At 34.9% G+C, this 14,066-nt stretch overlaps 1 protein-coding gene across 2 annotated transcripts; it reads left to right on the top strand.

The window, feature by feature from the left end:
- The first annotated feature begins 3,562 nt into the window (after window positions 1-3,562).
- On the top strand, window positions 3,563-9,004 carry LOC132049310 (probable disease resistance protein At4g27220). Of its 2 annotated transcripts, XM_059440060.1 has the most exons (3): window positions 3,563-4,339; window positions 4,803-7,728; window positions 8,545-9,004. In XM_059440060.1, exons 1-2 carry the CDS (start codon window positions 4,264-4,266, stop codon window positions 7,724-7,726), a joined length of 3,000 nt encoding a protein of 999 aa, XP_059296043.1. In that variant the 5' UTR covers window positions 3,563-4,263; the 3' UTR covers window positions 7,727-7,728; window positions 8,545-9,004. The 2 variants fall into 2 exon arrangements, with proteins under 2 accessions (XP_059296043.1, XP_059296044.1); XM_059440061.1 differs by lacking the exon at window positions 8,545-9,004 and having other exon boundaries at window positions 3,567-4,167; window positions 4,803-8,435.
- The last annotated feature ends 5,062 nt before the right edge of the window (window positions 9,005-14,066 follow it).

The raw sequence follows: 14,066 nt of genomic DNA, 5'->3' as shown, positions 1-14,066 counted from the left end.
TAAATGGATATCCTAACATGAAAAATAAGGTCACAGCTAATTAATAACTACAATATGTTAAATAACTTGATATTAAAAAAAATATTTACACTGTGAAAGTATATATATATAAATGCGATTTCAATTTGGTGATAGTGCACACGAGGGGTTGCATGTGCTTTCTACAAACATAAAAATTTGGTTTTCGAAATTTTAAATATTCTTCTTCTACTAATTAATATAACAGTGTTCTCAAAATTTTCACTTAAGCATTTTTCATTAGAATGTGTGAAATTCTTTTCCTTTTCTAATTAAGAAAATGGCCGGCAAAAGGCAAATCCAGATGCGAAAAAGAAGATATACGGATAATGTTGTCAAGTGGTCAATGATCTTGGAGGTAAAATGATTCCTTTATGACGTACAAGGGCATCTCTTTAGAACATAATCTTGGATAAGAGATAACTACTTTTTTCTGCTAGTATAATTCTGTGTATAAAGTTGGATTTTGTGTAAAGAAATGCTCATAATCTAAATACCAAAAGGCATAACTTGAAGATTCTAGATTATTTACGAAGTGAAATGTGATGCTTCAATTTTGATTTGTTGTCATTAGGGTTGTGTTTGATATGAAGGAAATATTTTCTTAGCAAATAATTAGTTGTTGATAGGAAGGTGGTTTGGTCAGAGGTTGCAAATGGGGGTGGGTGGAGTGGTGGGGGTGCTGCGGACACAATACATGGAAAATCATTTATGGAACTTGTTTCCTACATAATTTCACCAGCGAAGTATATTTTCTAATTTTTAAGAACTTGATTTCTTGGATAAAATATTTGCAAAATATTTTGACCAATCAAATATGAAAAAACTGGCCGAAATGTTTTCCTTCCATACCAAACACACCCTAGGTCGTTCAAATTCCAATTTCCTTCATAGTTGAAATGTCATATATACTTATATATAGCTATCAATGGCCTAACTATTAACCAGGAAAGCAGCATGTTGACTCATGGTTGCAATTTCACAAAAGTATTTTGGATAATATAATGTAACTTCCACACAAAAAAAAAAAAAAAGTTGAACAAAAGTTGCAACCCTTCTTCTCTTTCCAATTCCCTCTTACTTTGCAAATCTAATTCGAAAGTAGCATTATGTTTATCATGTGAATTGACATGTCATTTTTTTTATGGTCAATTCATCCATCAATTAAAAGTTAGAACATGATGATTTATTGTCAACTTAAAGAAGTTTGAGCCTTGGAGGTTTAACATCACAAATCAGTTCTTTTAGTGGCGGACCTAAGATTTTTAAATCATGAATGCTCAATTTCCTTTAATCTAAATTAAACTATTTTTGAAATTGGTGTTTAATATATTATTTTTAATTTCTGAAAGAATATCATTTCTGAATAAAGAGTAATGGGTGATCACAAATATAAAATCAATACCACAAACTAGACTCTTGCGCTAAACCGAGTAAATTTCTCCTTTTAATTTTTATTTTATCATCTTGAAAATTAAAAACAAGGTGAGCTAGGAGCACACTAAATGAAAATTAACAAGTTTTACTATTTTAGACTTATTTCTTGAACCCATTTCTCAAAATGCTATGCATAAAAAAAAAAAACTTAATAAGAGTAGGTTAGGTGTGTGGGACCAGTGCGAGGCAAACATCAGAGTATCTAGGGTCTAATTATAAACTATTACATACATTAGACGACAATTTAACATTTTCTCTCTAAGAGTGAACAATATATGGTAAACATTATGGCCAAACCTAACTTTGTCCGAAAGGAAAATTTTCCAAAGCTATATTTGCACAATTTTAAAAGTAGGAATAAAATTTAAATGGTAATAAAATTTAAATGGTGACTCAAAATAGGTCATTTGGGTAAATCAGCCTCCAAAACTGCATTTTAGCCCACCAAAGTTTCGAACAATGGGCTGCTGCTAGAAAGCCCATCTTTTTATACCAACAAACGCCAGGTGATTTGCACTTTTGTCTCTATTTTGTGCTGGTCTTTAATTTTTGTCCTTCAAATTGGTTGGTCTTTAAGTTTTGTTCTTTAAAATTGAACTTATGCCCTCTAGGAATAAGTTGTGCCCGCGTCCTTGAAATATTTATGCTCTACTAAATATAAGTTCGATTTTGAAGTGCAAAAATTGATGCCCAGCCCATTTGAAGGCCAAAAATTAAGACTAGTCCATTTGAAGGTCAAACCGTGCAATTACTGATCTAGCTTCAGAAAAGACTGGGCTGATCCTTAAGGCCCAATTAACCAATTATGCCAGAGTAAGTGGTAATCCAGGCCTGTTTTCTCTAGGAAAAAAACTCTTAATTTAGTCCAGGTTCCATCCCTTAAATATGTTTTGACAATAGAACATACTTTTGTTTTTTTTTTTTTTTTTTTTTTTTTGGAGAAAACTATCCTAGTCTTATTGAAATATTTTTTAAGTAGCTTTTAAAATGTAATGGACAACATTTAAGTACCACAATTTTATACCCATAAAAAGTGGTGAAATACTTGGAATTCCATCATTCTTAATTGTGTTATATTGTTACTAAAATTATTATTGTGATTTAGTTTACTAACTGTGTTATATTGTTATCGAAATTACCTTTTCCACATATTTTTTTCCATACTGAAGTTTCAACTCAGCAAAAAGGTTAATTTGTCCTAATTTACATATGATATAAAATTCGTTAGTAGAGAAAACATACGATAAGTATCTTTTATGCCAAAAAGCAAACACAGAATATAATTGCTTCAGTTCCAATAATTCAGACATTCTTTTTAAGTTGGCTAAGGATAGAGGTATGTATGCCAAAAAATAAACTAAAAGCATAATTGCTCTATTTCCAGTTTGACAACAGCTTCAAATTTTATAACTTTAGCTCACTATGTACAAATTAAATGGCACGTTGAACAAGTTCCTTCGTTAACTCAAGGCCCAGGGACGCAACAAAGTTTCTATATCTTTAATTGAGAATTTTTTCTTCTTTCTCAATGAGATGGTTGTGAGCAGAGGTAAATTTAAGATTTCGAGAGGATAAGTTCACCTTAAATTTAAAAAAAAAAAAAAAAAAAAAGCGCAAAAATGCATTTAGTAAGGTTCGATTCCACAACCTTAAGGATTAATGGTAGCACTTAATTAGCCAGTGCTCTATTCGGTTACAGTTTGAGCATGTGTTCCTTTAGTGGATATTAGATATATTTTACGGATTATATACATAATATACCGAGTTTAGTTGGGTGATCATGTGTTCACGTGACCCATTTTTTATACCGGGATTCGCCCCTGGTTGTGAGTATCCTACTGTAAGTTTTTGTCTGATCTCTTTATTTTGCTTTTATTTTCTGACTTGTCGTTTTGTATTTGTGTAAATTTCAGAGAAGTACCGTGTCATTCAGGAAATTCTCAAAGCTTAGCATGCAAGAATGGCCCGTGGAATTGTTAATAATATAATTACTTTATAAAGATTAATTCATCCTCTGAATTATTGATAAATTGATAGAGACATTTTGAAGCTTTCTTGGCTAAATTCTATTGGATATTTTTTTCTTTTCTTTTCTTTTCTCTCTTTAGATTTGATATAAGGGAGGACTTTTAGTAAGTCTCCTTTACTTATTGATAACAACAAGGCAATAATGTCTGATTGAGCATTCTTTTCTTGTTAATCTAATTACCACTAATAAATAGTTGCATTCTTCTTTCGTAAGCTAGAACATCAGTGGTTTGTAGTGGTTTTCACTTAGTTTTTGAATTTAACATTTTTATATATACTATTTACTTGAGTCAAGACTCAGAATGGCATACAAACAAACAACTCTTATGCTTTACAGCTGTATCTGCAGATTGCATGAGCAGTACTAACTGGTATTTTCTTTTGGAAATCACTATATAGTCTACATTTGACAATACACCTAGTAGAAATAATGCAAAGAAGTGTGAGCACAAATGAGTGTTGTAAAGGTTATCCAGTCAATAATGTGACTGGATGTTATTTTATATGGAATTAGTCCATATGAATGGCAAAAATGGTTTTGGAGTTTGCATACACAGTAACATGACTTAGTTTATAACGGTGGTCTACGGGTCAGCTTGAGCGTACCTCGTGACTATTTCAGCATATACTTGCTATCTCCACCAACACAAGCGCCGACTAACTGTGGCCACATTTTATAACCATGTTTGCATACCGTAAAAAGGTGTATCAACTATCATAGTAGATAAAACTATTGGCTATCTTTGTCTGGTTAGGATGGTCAGGATCAGGAGTAGTTAGATGGAACTGAGGGACTCTAAGCAAGAAAGGAGAATTTTTTTAAATCGTAACTTAGTTTCCATCCTCCAATTAACTGGTAGCTTTCTGATACTTTTATTGTTTACTTCTCCTTTTCATTTCTAGTTTATTAAGTCTTGGAGATTTTAATAACGCGGTTTCTTCTAGTACTAGTACTTATTATTTTATTCAAATGAACCAATTGTAGCATCTTTTTCTTGGTTATTCTTCTTAGTGGGTGAAAAATTGAGAAAAGACAACATATTTTCTTGTCTTAAATCAAGGAAGGCCCTGTGTTGTTTCCTGCTAAGAGAGGACCATATAATCATTCAAGGTTCTATTTTTCTTGGCATCAAAACTTTCTCTGTAAATTCTATACATGATTGTTTTTCTCCTAAGCTTGTAGAATTTCTTGTATTCTGTTTTCTCCTGTTGATAAGACTCTTATCATTTGCTTTCAAGAAAAGAAAAATAAGAGGTTAAGAAACTATAAAAGAAAGTTCACATGGGCACAGAATTTGGTTCTGCTATTGTGGGTGCAGTTGCCTCATACTTGATCCAGCCAATTGTCCGACAATTCGGATATTTGTTTTGCTACAAAAAGAATGTTAAGGACCTTCAACGACAATCAGAGAGACTAAACGCTATGAGCAATGGGGTGCAGCGTTCGGTTGATTTGGCTCGTGGGAACTTACAAGAGATTGCTCCTGATGTCGAGGCATGGCTGGTAGAGGTTAACCAGATGAAGCCAAAGATTCAGAATATTGAAAATCAGTGTTTGAATGGACGGTGTCCCAATGTGAAGTCGCGATTTGTGCTAAGCAGGAGAGCCAAGAAGACAACAAAAGTTGTTATACAACTGCAAAATGAAGGCAATGGTTATCTTAGTTTGTGTGGCCCAGCATCTTTATTAGGTATGGACTTTTTTCTTGGCACTGGAATTTACATGGAATTTAAATCTAGAAAATCAACAGAACATGATATAATGGAAGCATTAAAGGATAGAAATGCCAGCATAATAGGAATATGTGGCATGGGGGGTGTTGGGAAGACCACGATGGTGAAAACAATTGCTAAGAGAGTGAGAGGAGAGAAACTTTTTGATGAGGTTGTCATGGCAGTTGTTAGTCAACAACCAGATTTAAGAAAGATTCAAGGTGAAATTTCTGAGTTATTGGGTCTGAAGCTTGAAGAGGAAAGTTTATCAGCTAGGTCGTCTCGTTTACGGACGAGATTAATGAATGTTAAGAAGATTCTTGTCATTCTAGATGATGTCTGGTCCAGGCTTGATCTTGAGGAACTTGGAATCCCTTATGGGAGTTCACATGAAGGGTGCAAAATCGTGCTAACATCCAGAGTCCGCGATGTCTGTACTGCAACAAGAGCTGAAAAAATCATAACAGTTGAAGTTTTAGATGAAGAAGAAGCGTGGATTCTTTTCAGAGGGCAAACGGGAAACTGTATTGAAGCCCCCGATTTACGTCCTATAGCAAGAGATGTTGCCAATGAATGCAAAGGTCTGCCAATTGCCCTTGTAACTGTTGGAAGGGCGCTGCAAAATAAGCACAAGCCTTTGTGGGAGGATGCCCTTTTACAATTGAGAAAAGCTCTGCCTACTAACATACCTGGACTGCTTGCTGATGTATATCGACCACTAGAGCTGAGCTATGATCGGATCGAAAGCGCTGAAGCCAGGTCTCTCTTTCTACTTTGTTCTTTATTCCAAGAAGATTTTAATATCCCCATCGAAGACTTGATTAGATATGGAATGGGATTACGTATGTTTGGTGGGATCCAAAATTTGGCAGAAGCAAGAAACCGAGCGTATACTTTAGTTGAGATACTTAAAGATCGTTTCTTGCTTATAGAGGGATATAAAGCATCATACGTCAAAATGCATGATCTTGTTCGTGACGTTGCAATATTTATCGCATCCCAGGATAAGCACACCTTTTTGATAAGCCACAATGTCAACCTCAAAGACTGGCCGATTGAAGACTCCTACGAGCACTACAAGTGCATCTCTGTGATTTCGAAGGAAATGTCTTCACTTCCAAGTGGACTGACTTTCACTAAACTTGATCTTTTGCAATTAGAATGTGACAAGCCACAGATCTCCGTACCAGATAGTTTCTTTGAAGGAATGAGAGCACTCAAAGTATTGGACATCTGTCACATGGATATGCCATTTCTACCACCATCTCTAGGATTTCTAAGGAACCTTCGAGCAATGCATCTTTATAGCTGCTCCTTGGAAGATGTATCCGTGATTGGTGAGTTAGTGAACCTTGAAATTCTTAGTTTTCGTGGCTCTGATATTAAGGTATTGCCAGCACAAATTGGAAAGCTGAAAAAGTTGAGGTTGTTGGATATGTCAGGTTGTGGCGATCTTAGAGAAATTGCACCAAATGTGATATCAAGCCTAGTTCGCTTGGAAGAACTTTATATGGGGTGCAACTTTAGTTTTAGATGGGCAGTTGTGGAAGAAGGAAAAGAAAGAAGTAATGCTTCAGTTGGTGAGCTGGAAACGTTATCGAACTTGAGTACTTTAGAGATTCGAATAGCCGATGCTAAGGCTATTCCAAGAAACATGCTTCTTTCCTCAAAGCTGACAAAATATGCTATATCGATAAGAGATGTCCTGCCCAACAATGTCGAGAAACGTTTCCAGCGAGCTATGTACCTTTTCCTACCGACAATGGCTCCGTTGGCTGATTGGATTCGGTCAACATTAAGAGGCACGGAGTATCTAGATTTAGTGGGAGAAGGTTCAAAGAACGCAGTGAAAGAGTTGATTCCGGAGGCTTTTCAGCATGTGAAGGTATTGCAGATCAATAACTGTGATATGCTGGAGTTTCTTGTAAACACAAGTTGCATTGTACCTGGAACTGGTGTTTTCCCCATTTTGGAGTTGCTGAATCTCGTCGACCTTACCAGTTTACAAGAGATCTGTCATGGTCCTTTGCCACCAGGATCCTTCAGTAAATTGAAAGAACTGAAGCTCGATTTATTAGATTGCCTAAAGAGCTTGTCAATATATCCAAATGTTTCACTTGCCAACCTCAGATCCATATCCATAAACAGATGTCCTAGATTACAAAATCTCTTTCCAATTTCAGTGGTCAGAGGGTTGTCACAGCTTGAAGAACTTAGAATCTCTGATTGCCAGATGATGGAAGAAGTCTTTTCAGAGGATGTACTAGGAGATGAGGTTGTGGATGACAAGATCAAGTTCTCCAAATTAAAGATCTTAAGGCTTGTGGATTTACCAATGCTCAAAGCATTCTGCAAGGGAATTGAGGACATTGAGTTCCCCAGTTTACAGTTCTCGAGAATTGAGAACCTTCCAAACCTCCCAAATTTCTCCCCAGAAAGTAGTTTTACTGCTCATGATGATCAGATTATTGAGTTACAAACTCTTTCCGTCGAATCACCACATCGGTTAAAAGTAGAAACGGCTAGATGAAGGTACTATCTCCCGTCTTCCTCATTATGTTTTATGGTTAATCAGCATATTTTTGCTGGAAACCTGTATTGTGTGCAGTTGAATAAAGGTCATCTGCATCTTTTTGTTTTGTCCTATCCCTTGTCTACTTTTGAGGTTATTCTTTAGCTATTGCTAGCAAAATCTATTGATTGATAACTGGTTGAACTAAGTAGATTGTCATCACTGCCTACAAGTTCCTTGAAGTTTGAACACTTAAAAGTTTAGCGGTAGTTTCCTAATCGGTCAGAACATTTCCGTTTACTTTGTTTAAGAGGTAACATAAATAAATTTGCAGGACCAAGATTCCTGTAAAGCTTGCATAACATCCCAAGCTACATTTCTTTACAAGTTCATTTTGACTGACAGTTGAGTCTAAATATAGGGGTCTATACTTTTGACATATTGTATGCGGTTTGATTGTTGAACTGACTCTTCTATGGCGTAAACAACTTCATACTCAACCATGATTGATGCTGAATTTATTACTGTTTAACGCTTGGCATATGTTATTACTCCGTTTGTTTCATTTTATGTGTATGATACATTTCCATAGTTGAAAACAGTTTAACTTTAAACCTCCTTAATGATATGCTTTTACTACCACAGAAATGTCATGACATGTGATGTCTAAGGCCAAGAGTTTTAAAAGTATTCACTTCTTTGTTAAATTATGTGCCTAGTAAAAAACGGAGGAAAGTACATTATGATACATGAACATACAGATTCTTATCATCATAGAGGTTATTAAAGTAACTGAAATCACTCAATGATCTTGTTCTTCTTCCCCTCAGTAACAGGTAAAGGCGATACAAAAATAAAAGGTTCGCACTATAATCTAGGCAGTCTACCCTGATGCAAGCATTAGTGGTTGATCTCATGGTTCAAACTCGTGACCTATGATTCACATGGAGACAACTTTACAGTTGCTCCAAGGCTAACCTTCCAGGCTAGTGCTGTCTGAAATGCCAAATATGGAGGTATAAAGATTGACATTTGGAGCTCAAGTGTAAAATATGTAGCAACAGCTACTTGTGATTGATAACTTTATCTGCAGCTATTGGAAAGTTGTTACTGCAGTTGATGATTAATGTGACAATGGAAAGTTCGTTTTCAACATTTCTTTGTGGTGGTAGAGTCTAATGGGGGCAGTCAATGTGAGCAAAGATTTGTTTGTGCATGGGTAGTATTGGTGTTTGAATAGGATGAATTGATTTCTGATTTTGATGAAAAATAATTGATTTCTTGAGAAGTGGTTTAGTTTTTCTAAACTAGCAAAGTTTGTTGTTACTTTTTTAAGGCAAACAAAGAACAGCGAACACTATTGAGCTAAATAATCTCAAAGATGCCAACCATTCCGACAATGTATTTCGCGAGATTTGGTTTTGTAATCCGTAATAAATGTTATTTAAGTTATATGAACTTTCTTTTTACAGGAAATCAATAAAATTCAACACACTTAAAATATTAAAGTCAAGGTTTGAGATTAATTAGGCTTATCTAGCTTCTAGCTTCAAATCTTTGGGTTGAAGTTTTGAGAACTTTCAACCCAAAGGTCTTAAGTTGGGAACTATCAAGCCTAATTGTAGATCCAAGTGTCTAAAGTTGGCTTAGTAATTGAAACTTGATATTTTATTACCCCGTCTGCATGAACTGTATACACAAAGATTCAACAATTCTAAAGAAGACATTCATAGCATGCTTAGAATTGTTTTACTCTTATCTTTTTTTATGAAGAGGTGTCAATTTTGTTACTTTTAAAGCACCCAGAAGGTGTATTTCCAAAACAAAAGCTTAAGACTCCTAGGTAAACGTCATATACATCGAAAGAAGCACCAGAATAGATTCCTTGTGTATTATTAATATCTGATTTTGTTATTTATAATTCACCAAGAAAAAAAATGGAGAAGAAGCAGCAGCATGTTTGAAGTTTTGGCACTTCTAGCTAAACTTTTAATAATTTTTAAAAATTGAGTATGTTTTTAAACAAGGGAAAATGACCTAATAAGACTACTTAAGACTCTATATTACAAAATATAAGGATATTTTTTCTTATTTACAAAATACACCAACTTAATTACAAAACATAATGGATCTGAAAAAAATAAAAGTCCACCTTTCCCTTCCCCTTTTGTTGCCCACCCTTTCCCTCCCCTCCCCTTCCCATTTTCCCTCCCGCCACCCTTCCCTTCCCATTTTCCCAATTTCATTCCATTTTTTTACAAAACAATAGTTGTGAATCTGTGTTTGTGGTGAGATTTTCATAGTATATCATGAATCTGCATTTTCATTTTCAATCATACCAAGAACCTGGAACTCCATTTAGGGTGCAGATTTTCTACTTCTTTTGGGCAAAATAGTTTATGGATTTTGTGCAATTTATTTTATTTCAGGCTTTCACTGTCTTGCTTCGCCGATTTTCAGTCATAATTAGGCAGAAAAATATTTGGGTTTTGCTCAAAATTGAATTTTGGAACATGGGTGATAGCTGGCGCATGGTAACTTCATTGTTAGGGTTGCCCACATTAAAATTATGACCATTGGCCCTAGCAGGGCTTTCCTGATGGAAAATAAGTGAATCAACATTCAGTTTTATGCATCTGAAAAATTCACATGAAAGAAGATGGAGGTCAAAATCACAGTCATCAAGAGAACAGCCTCATACACAAAAAAATTGAATGAATATTGTATGAAAGTTGTATACGATATTGTTGTAGTTGTATTAAATTTCCAAAACCTAACATGAACTTTTTACAAATTTTATACAGTTAAATACAAAATTCATACCTTTTCTATGCAGTTCTCATACATGAAAAATATGAGAATTCTAAGCCTTGCGCGAGATATACATATTTCATACAGTTTTCATACACCAAAAAATGAGCGAAATTTTTAAGCCTTGAATGAGATATACATATTCATACAGTTTTCATACACAAAATTATGCGCGAAAATTTTAAGCTTTGAGCGAGATATACACATTTCATACAGTTTTCGTACACAAAATTTTCGTATATGTTTTGTAAGAAATCTATTGATATGTTTTGTAAACTGAAAAATATCGTCATATTTCGTAAATATACTCTATTCTTATGTACATATAGGTTATTCTACCCCGTGAAAAAGTTATTTGCCTTAAACACCAGCACAAAATGACCCAGCCACTATGGATGGTGGTCACTTTCACTGCCCAGCCTGGATAGTTAAAACCTTCTAGGCCTTATTTTGATGAATATGTCAGACAGGCTAAATAAGCCCATGAGTCCATAATTCTGAAACCCAAGAACTTTGCCAAAATTTTGATTTGCATAGCCTTTTTATGAGTTGTAATAGCGCAGACTATCCACTTTCAGTTTTGTAATTGTATAGCCACTGTCAGAGTTTTTTTAATTTCACATCTAAAACTTCATGACAATCTTGAAATTTACCTGTAGAATTTGAAATTCTATTACAATGACTATTTTTCAACTATAAAGGCTAAAAAGTGACTCGTTGTGAATTTTATCTATTGGTGTAAATAGCATTACTGTCCATTTCTCGGTCATTTTTTTACAAAATAATTACTTATGGCGTTTCACCTAATAAATTTACTAACATTTATAACATTTGAATTTTTCCTGATATATTGGTCACACATGAATTCGACATGATACCACGTATGTACTATGACGATACCACGTATGCACTATGACCTCTAAACCTTTGTAACACACACATGTTATAAAAAAAATAATTCATTAATACTACGCACGCTCCTCTAAGATCCATATGATATTTACATTTCAAAAAAGAAAATCAAAGAGAAAAGTCAAGAGTGGAACATATGTAAACAAAAATAAATGGAATCAAATGAGACATTATGTGGACATGTGGCATGTACTCGGAAGTGAATTATTGTGTCAATGATAATACCTTTATTTATTTGGGTCGGATCGGAAAGAACACCACCTTAGAGAAGCAATTATCCAATAGGCTCCAGATCAGTCTAAGGCCCACGTCCCACCTCTCTACTTTTGTTTCGGGGAATGTTTGTGAGAGTTGGCAAGCACATCCTTTCGAATGCTATTCCTTCCATCTCATTTGATGGGGTAGATAAGACCCTCTATTCTTGATTATGGATCTCGGGTTTGAATCTTGAGAATGAAGCAAATTTTAACAGGAGCGCGTGGACCAATACGGTATAGGAATCTGAATTAGTCAGCTGATATTTGACACAAATATTGATGTTTAGCGTCATCTTACCTCTTGATCTTAGTACTTTAGTCGCATTTTCTATGATGGAATCATTTTATTCTTGCTTATGTTAGTATATTTTGTGTATTTAGGTACAATGAGGACAAATGAGTGGAAACTGAGCATTTTTGGGTGATTTTTGGAGGTGATCCTGTGTCCACGAGTTAACGAGAGGAGCTCGCGACACTTTGAAGATTTTTTGTACAAACTGAAGGAAGGTGGGCATCACACCCTCGTTGCGCAGAGGCTAATCAGGCGTGAACCCCGCGTCGCGAGTAGGAGACGCGAAAAACAGCTACAGAACAAGGCGTATTAGAAATCACTGAGGACACCCGCATTGCACATGCGACGCGGGTACAACACATCTGTTTGCCAGTTTCTCCTATTTTGATTAGGATTTGGTCGAATTATATTAGTTTTAACCCTAGACTATAAATAGACATTTTAGTAGTTGTTAATGACGTGCTGGGATATTTCTAAGACTTGTAAGCCGTCATCTTTACTTTCTCTCTCTAGGTTTATTTTATTTTCAACCTTAGATTATTTATGAATTCTTGTTCTTCATTGAGAATCATGAGTAGCTAAACTTCTTAATTCTAGGGTTGCGCGGAAGACATGATAGTTGGTTTGGCGACAATTTCTATCGATTAAATTTTCATATTTTCGGTTGCTTATTTATTCTTGTGCTTAATTGTTTGATTATTTGGCCAATAGTTAGACACTATCTGTGGTGCGCGAATTGGATTTGAGAGAGGGAATTCACGTAAGTGATAAGAATAAATAGAGTTTGTTCGATATAATCGTTTCGCTACTGAGGATAGAGATATACCCTTTAGCCCTACTTAGTTGGTTACGGAGAAATAAATGCGTTCTTGTTACCTCTGGCGATCATAGAGATATAAGCGTTATAGTAGCATCTACAGGCTTGTGAGTAGTTCGAGAGAATATCATAAAGTTATAATTAACCTGTCAACTAGTAACCCAGGAAATAAGATAGGTAGAATTGTCAAAAGATCAACTGGATTGTCGAAAGCCATGACCCTGAAACTTTCTCTCATCTGATAAACCTTACAGTCTTCGTCACAAGTTTCTTAGTCACAAACACATTCATACTCAATTGTTTACTTTCAGTTTTAGTTTAGTCACAACAAACACTTTGGTTGTCACTCTCTTGAATAGTTATAACGAAGTTTGAATTAGTTGAATAATATAAAATCTAAGTCTCTGTGGGTACAATATCTGGACTTAACAATCCTATATTACTTGTATGACGACATATACTTGCGTGTGCGTTTGGGGGCATCGGCCATTAAATTTTGAATTCAAGATGATTAAATAATAAAGAGAAGTGCAATATTCAATACTCAATAGTATCACCTCCTTCGAATGCTACTCCTTCCGACTCATTTTTAAGATCATCATAGGACACAATGGGATAGATACAGATTCCTCCATTTTTTTTTAATCAAGATTCTCGGGTTAGAATCTTAAAAATGAAGATTTTCTAGTAGAGGCATTTCTTTCTTGAAGACCCTAGGCTGTATGGATCTTGATTAATGAATCGGCGAATTACAAATACCAGATATTTGAATCAAAGAGAGAGCTAGTTGGCAAGCAACATTCAATAGTATCACATCCTTTCAAATGCTACTTCTTCTATCTCATTTTACATGATATTATTAAATTGAACACTAAGCTTAGTATGTTAAATATGACCTAATATTCTCCTTTTGATCCTATATGTCTCACACCCATATTGTTAAATTAATATGGCTGAGTCCTTAATTTCATATTAACGCAATTTTATACCTTCTAACTTCGTCTCTTGAATTTGTGATAGTCTCAAATCTGCATAATACTCCTCTGGTCTAAAATAATTACGGATTTAGCCTCTAATAGTTGGTCCAAAATAATTGAGGTTTTAGTCTATCAAGAAGAATGACAAGAAAGATTAGGGGGAAGAACTGCCGAGGCTTTGTGCTAGCAGTATTGAAAGCTCTGATATATAACATATGGAAAGCAAAGAATGAAGCACATTGGAATCAAAAAGTCCCACATCCAAGTGTCATCCGAGATCAATTACAGAGGG

This window comes from Lycium ferocissimum, chromosome 3 (assembly GCF_029784015.1).
Source record: "Lycium ferocissimum isolate CSIRO_LF1 chromosome 3, AGI_CSIRO_Lferr_CH_V1, whole genome shotgun sequence".
Lineage (NCBI taxonomy): Eukaryota > Viridiplantae > Streptophyta > Magnoliopsida > Solanales > Solanaceae > Lycium > Lycium ferocissimum.
Note: the sequence above shows the minus strand (reverse complement) of the source record. Positions and strands in the feature narration are given on the sequence as shown.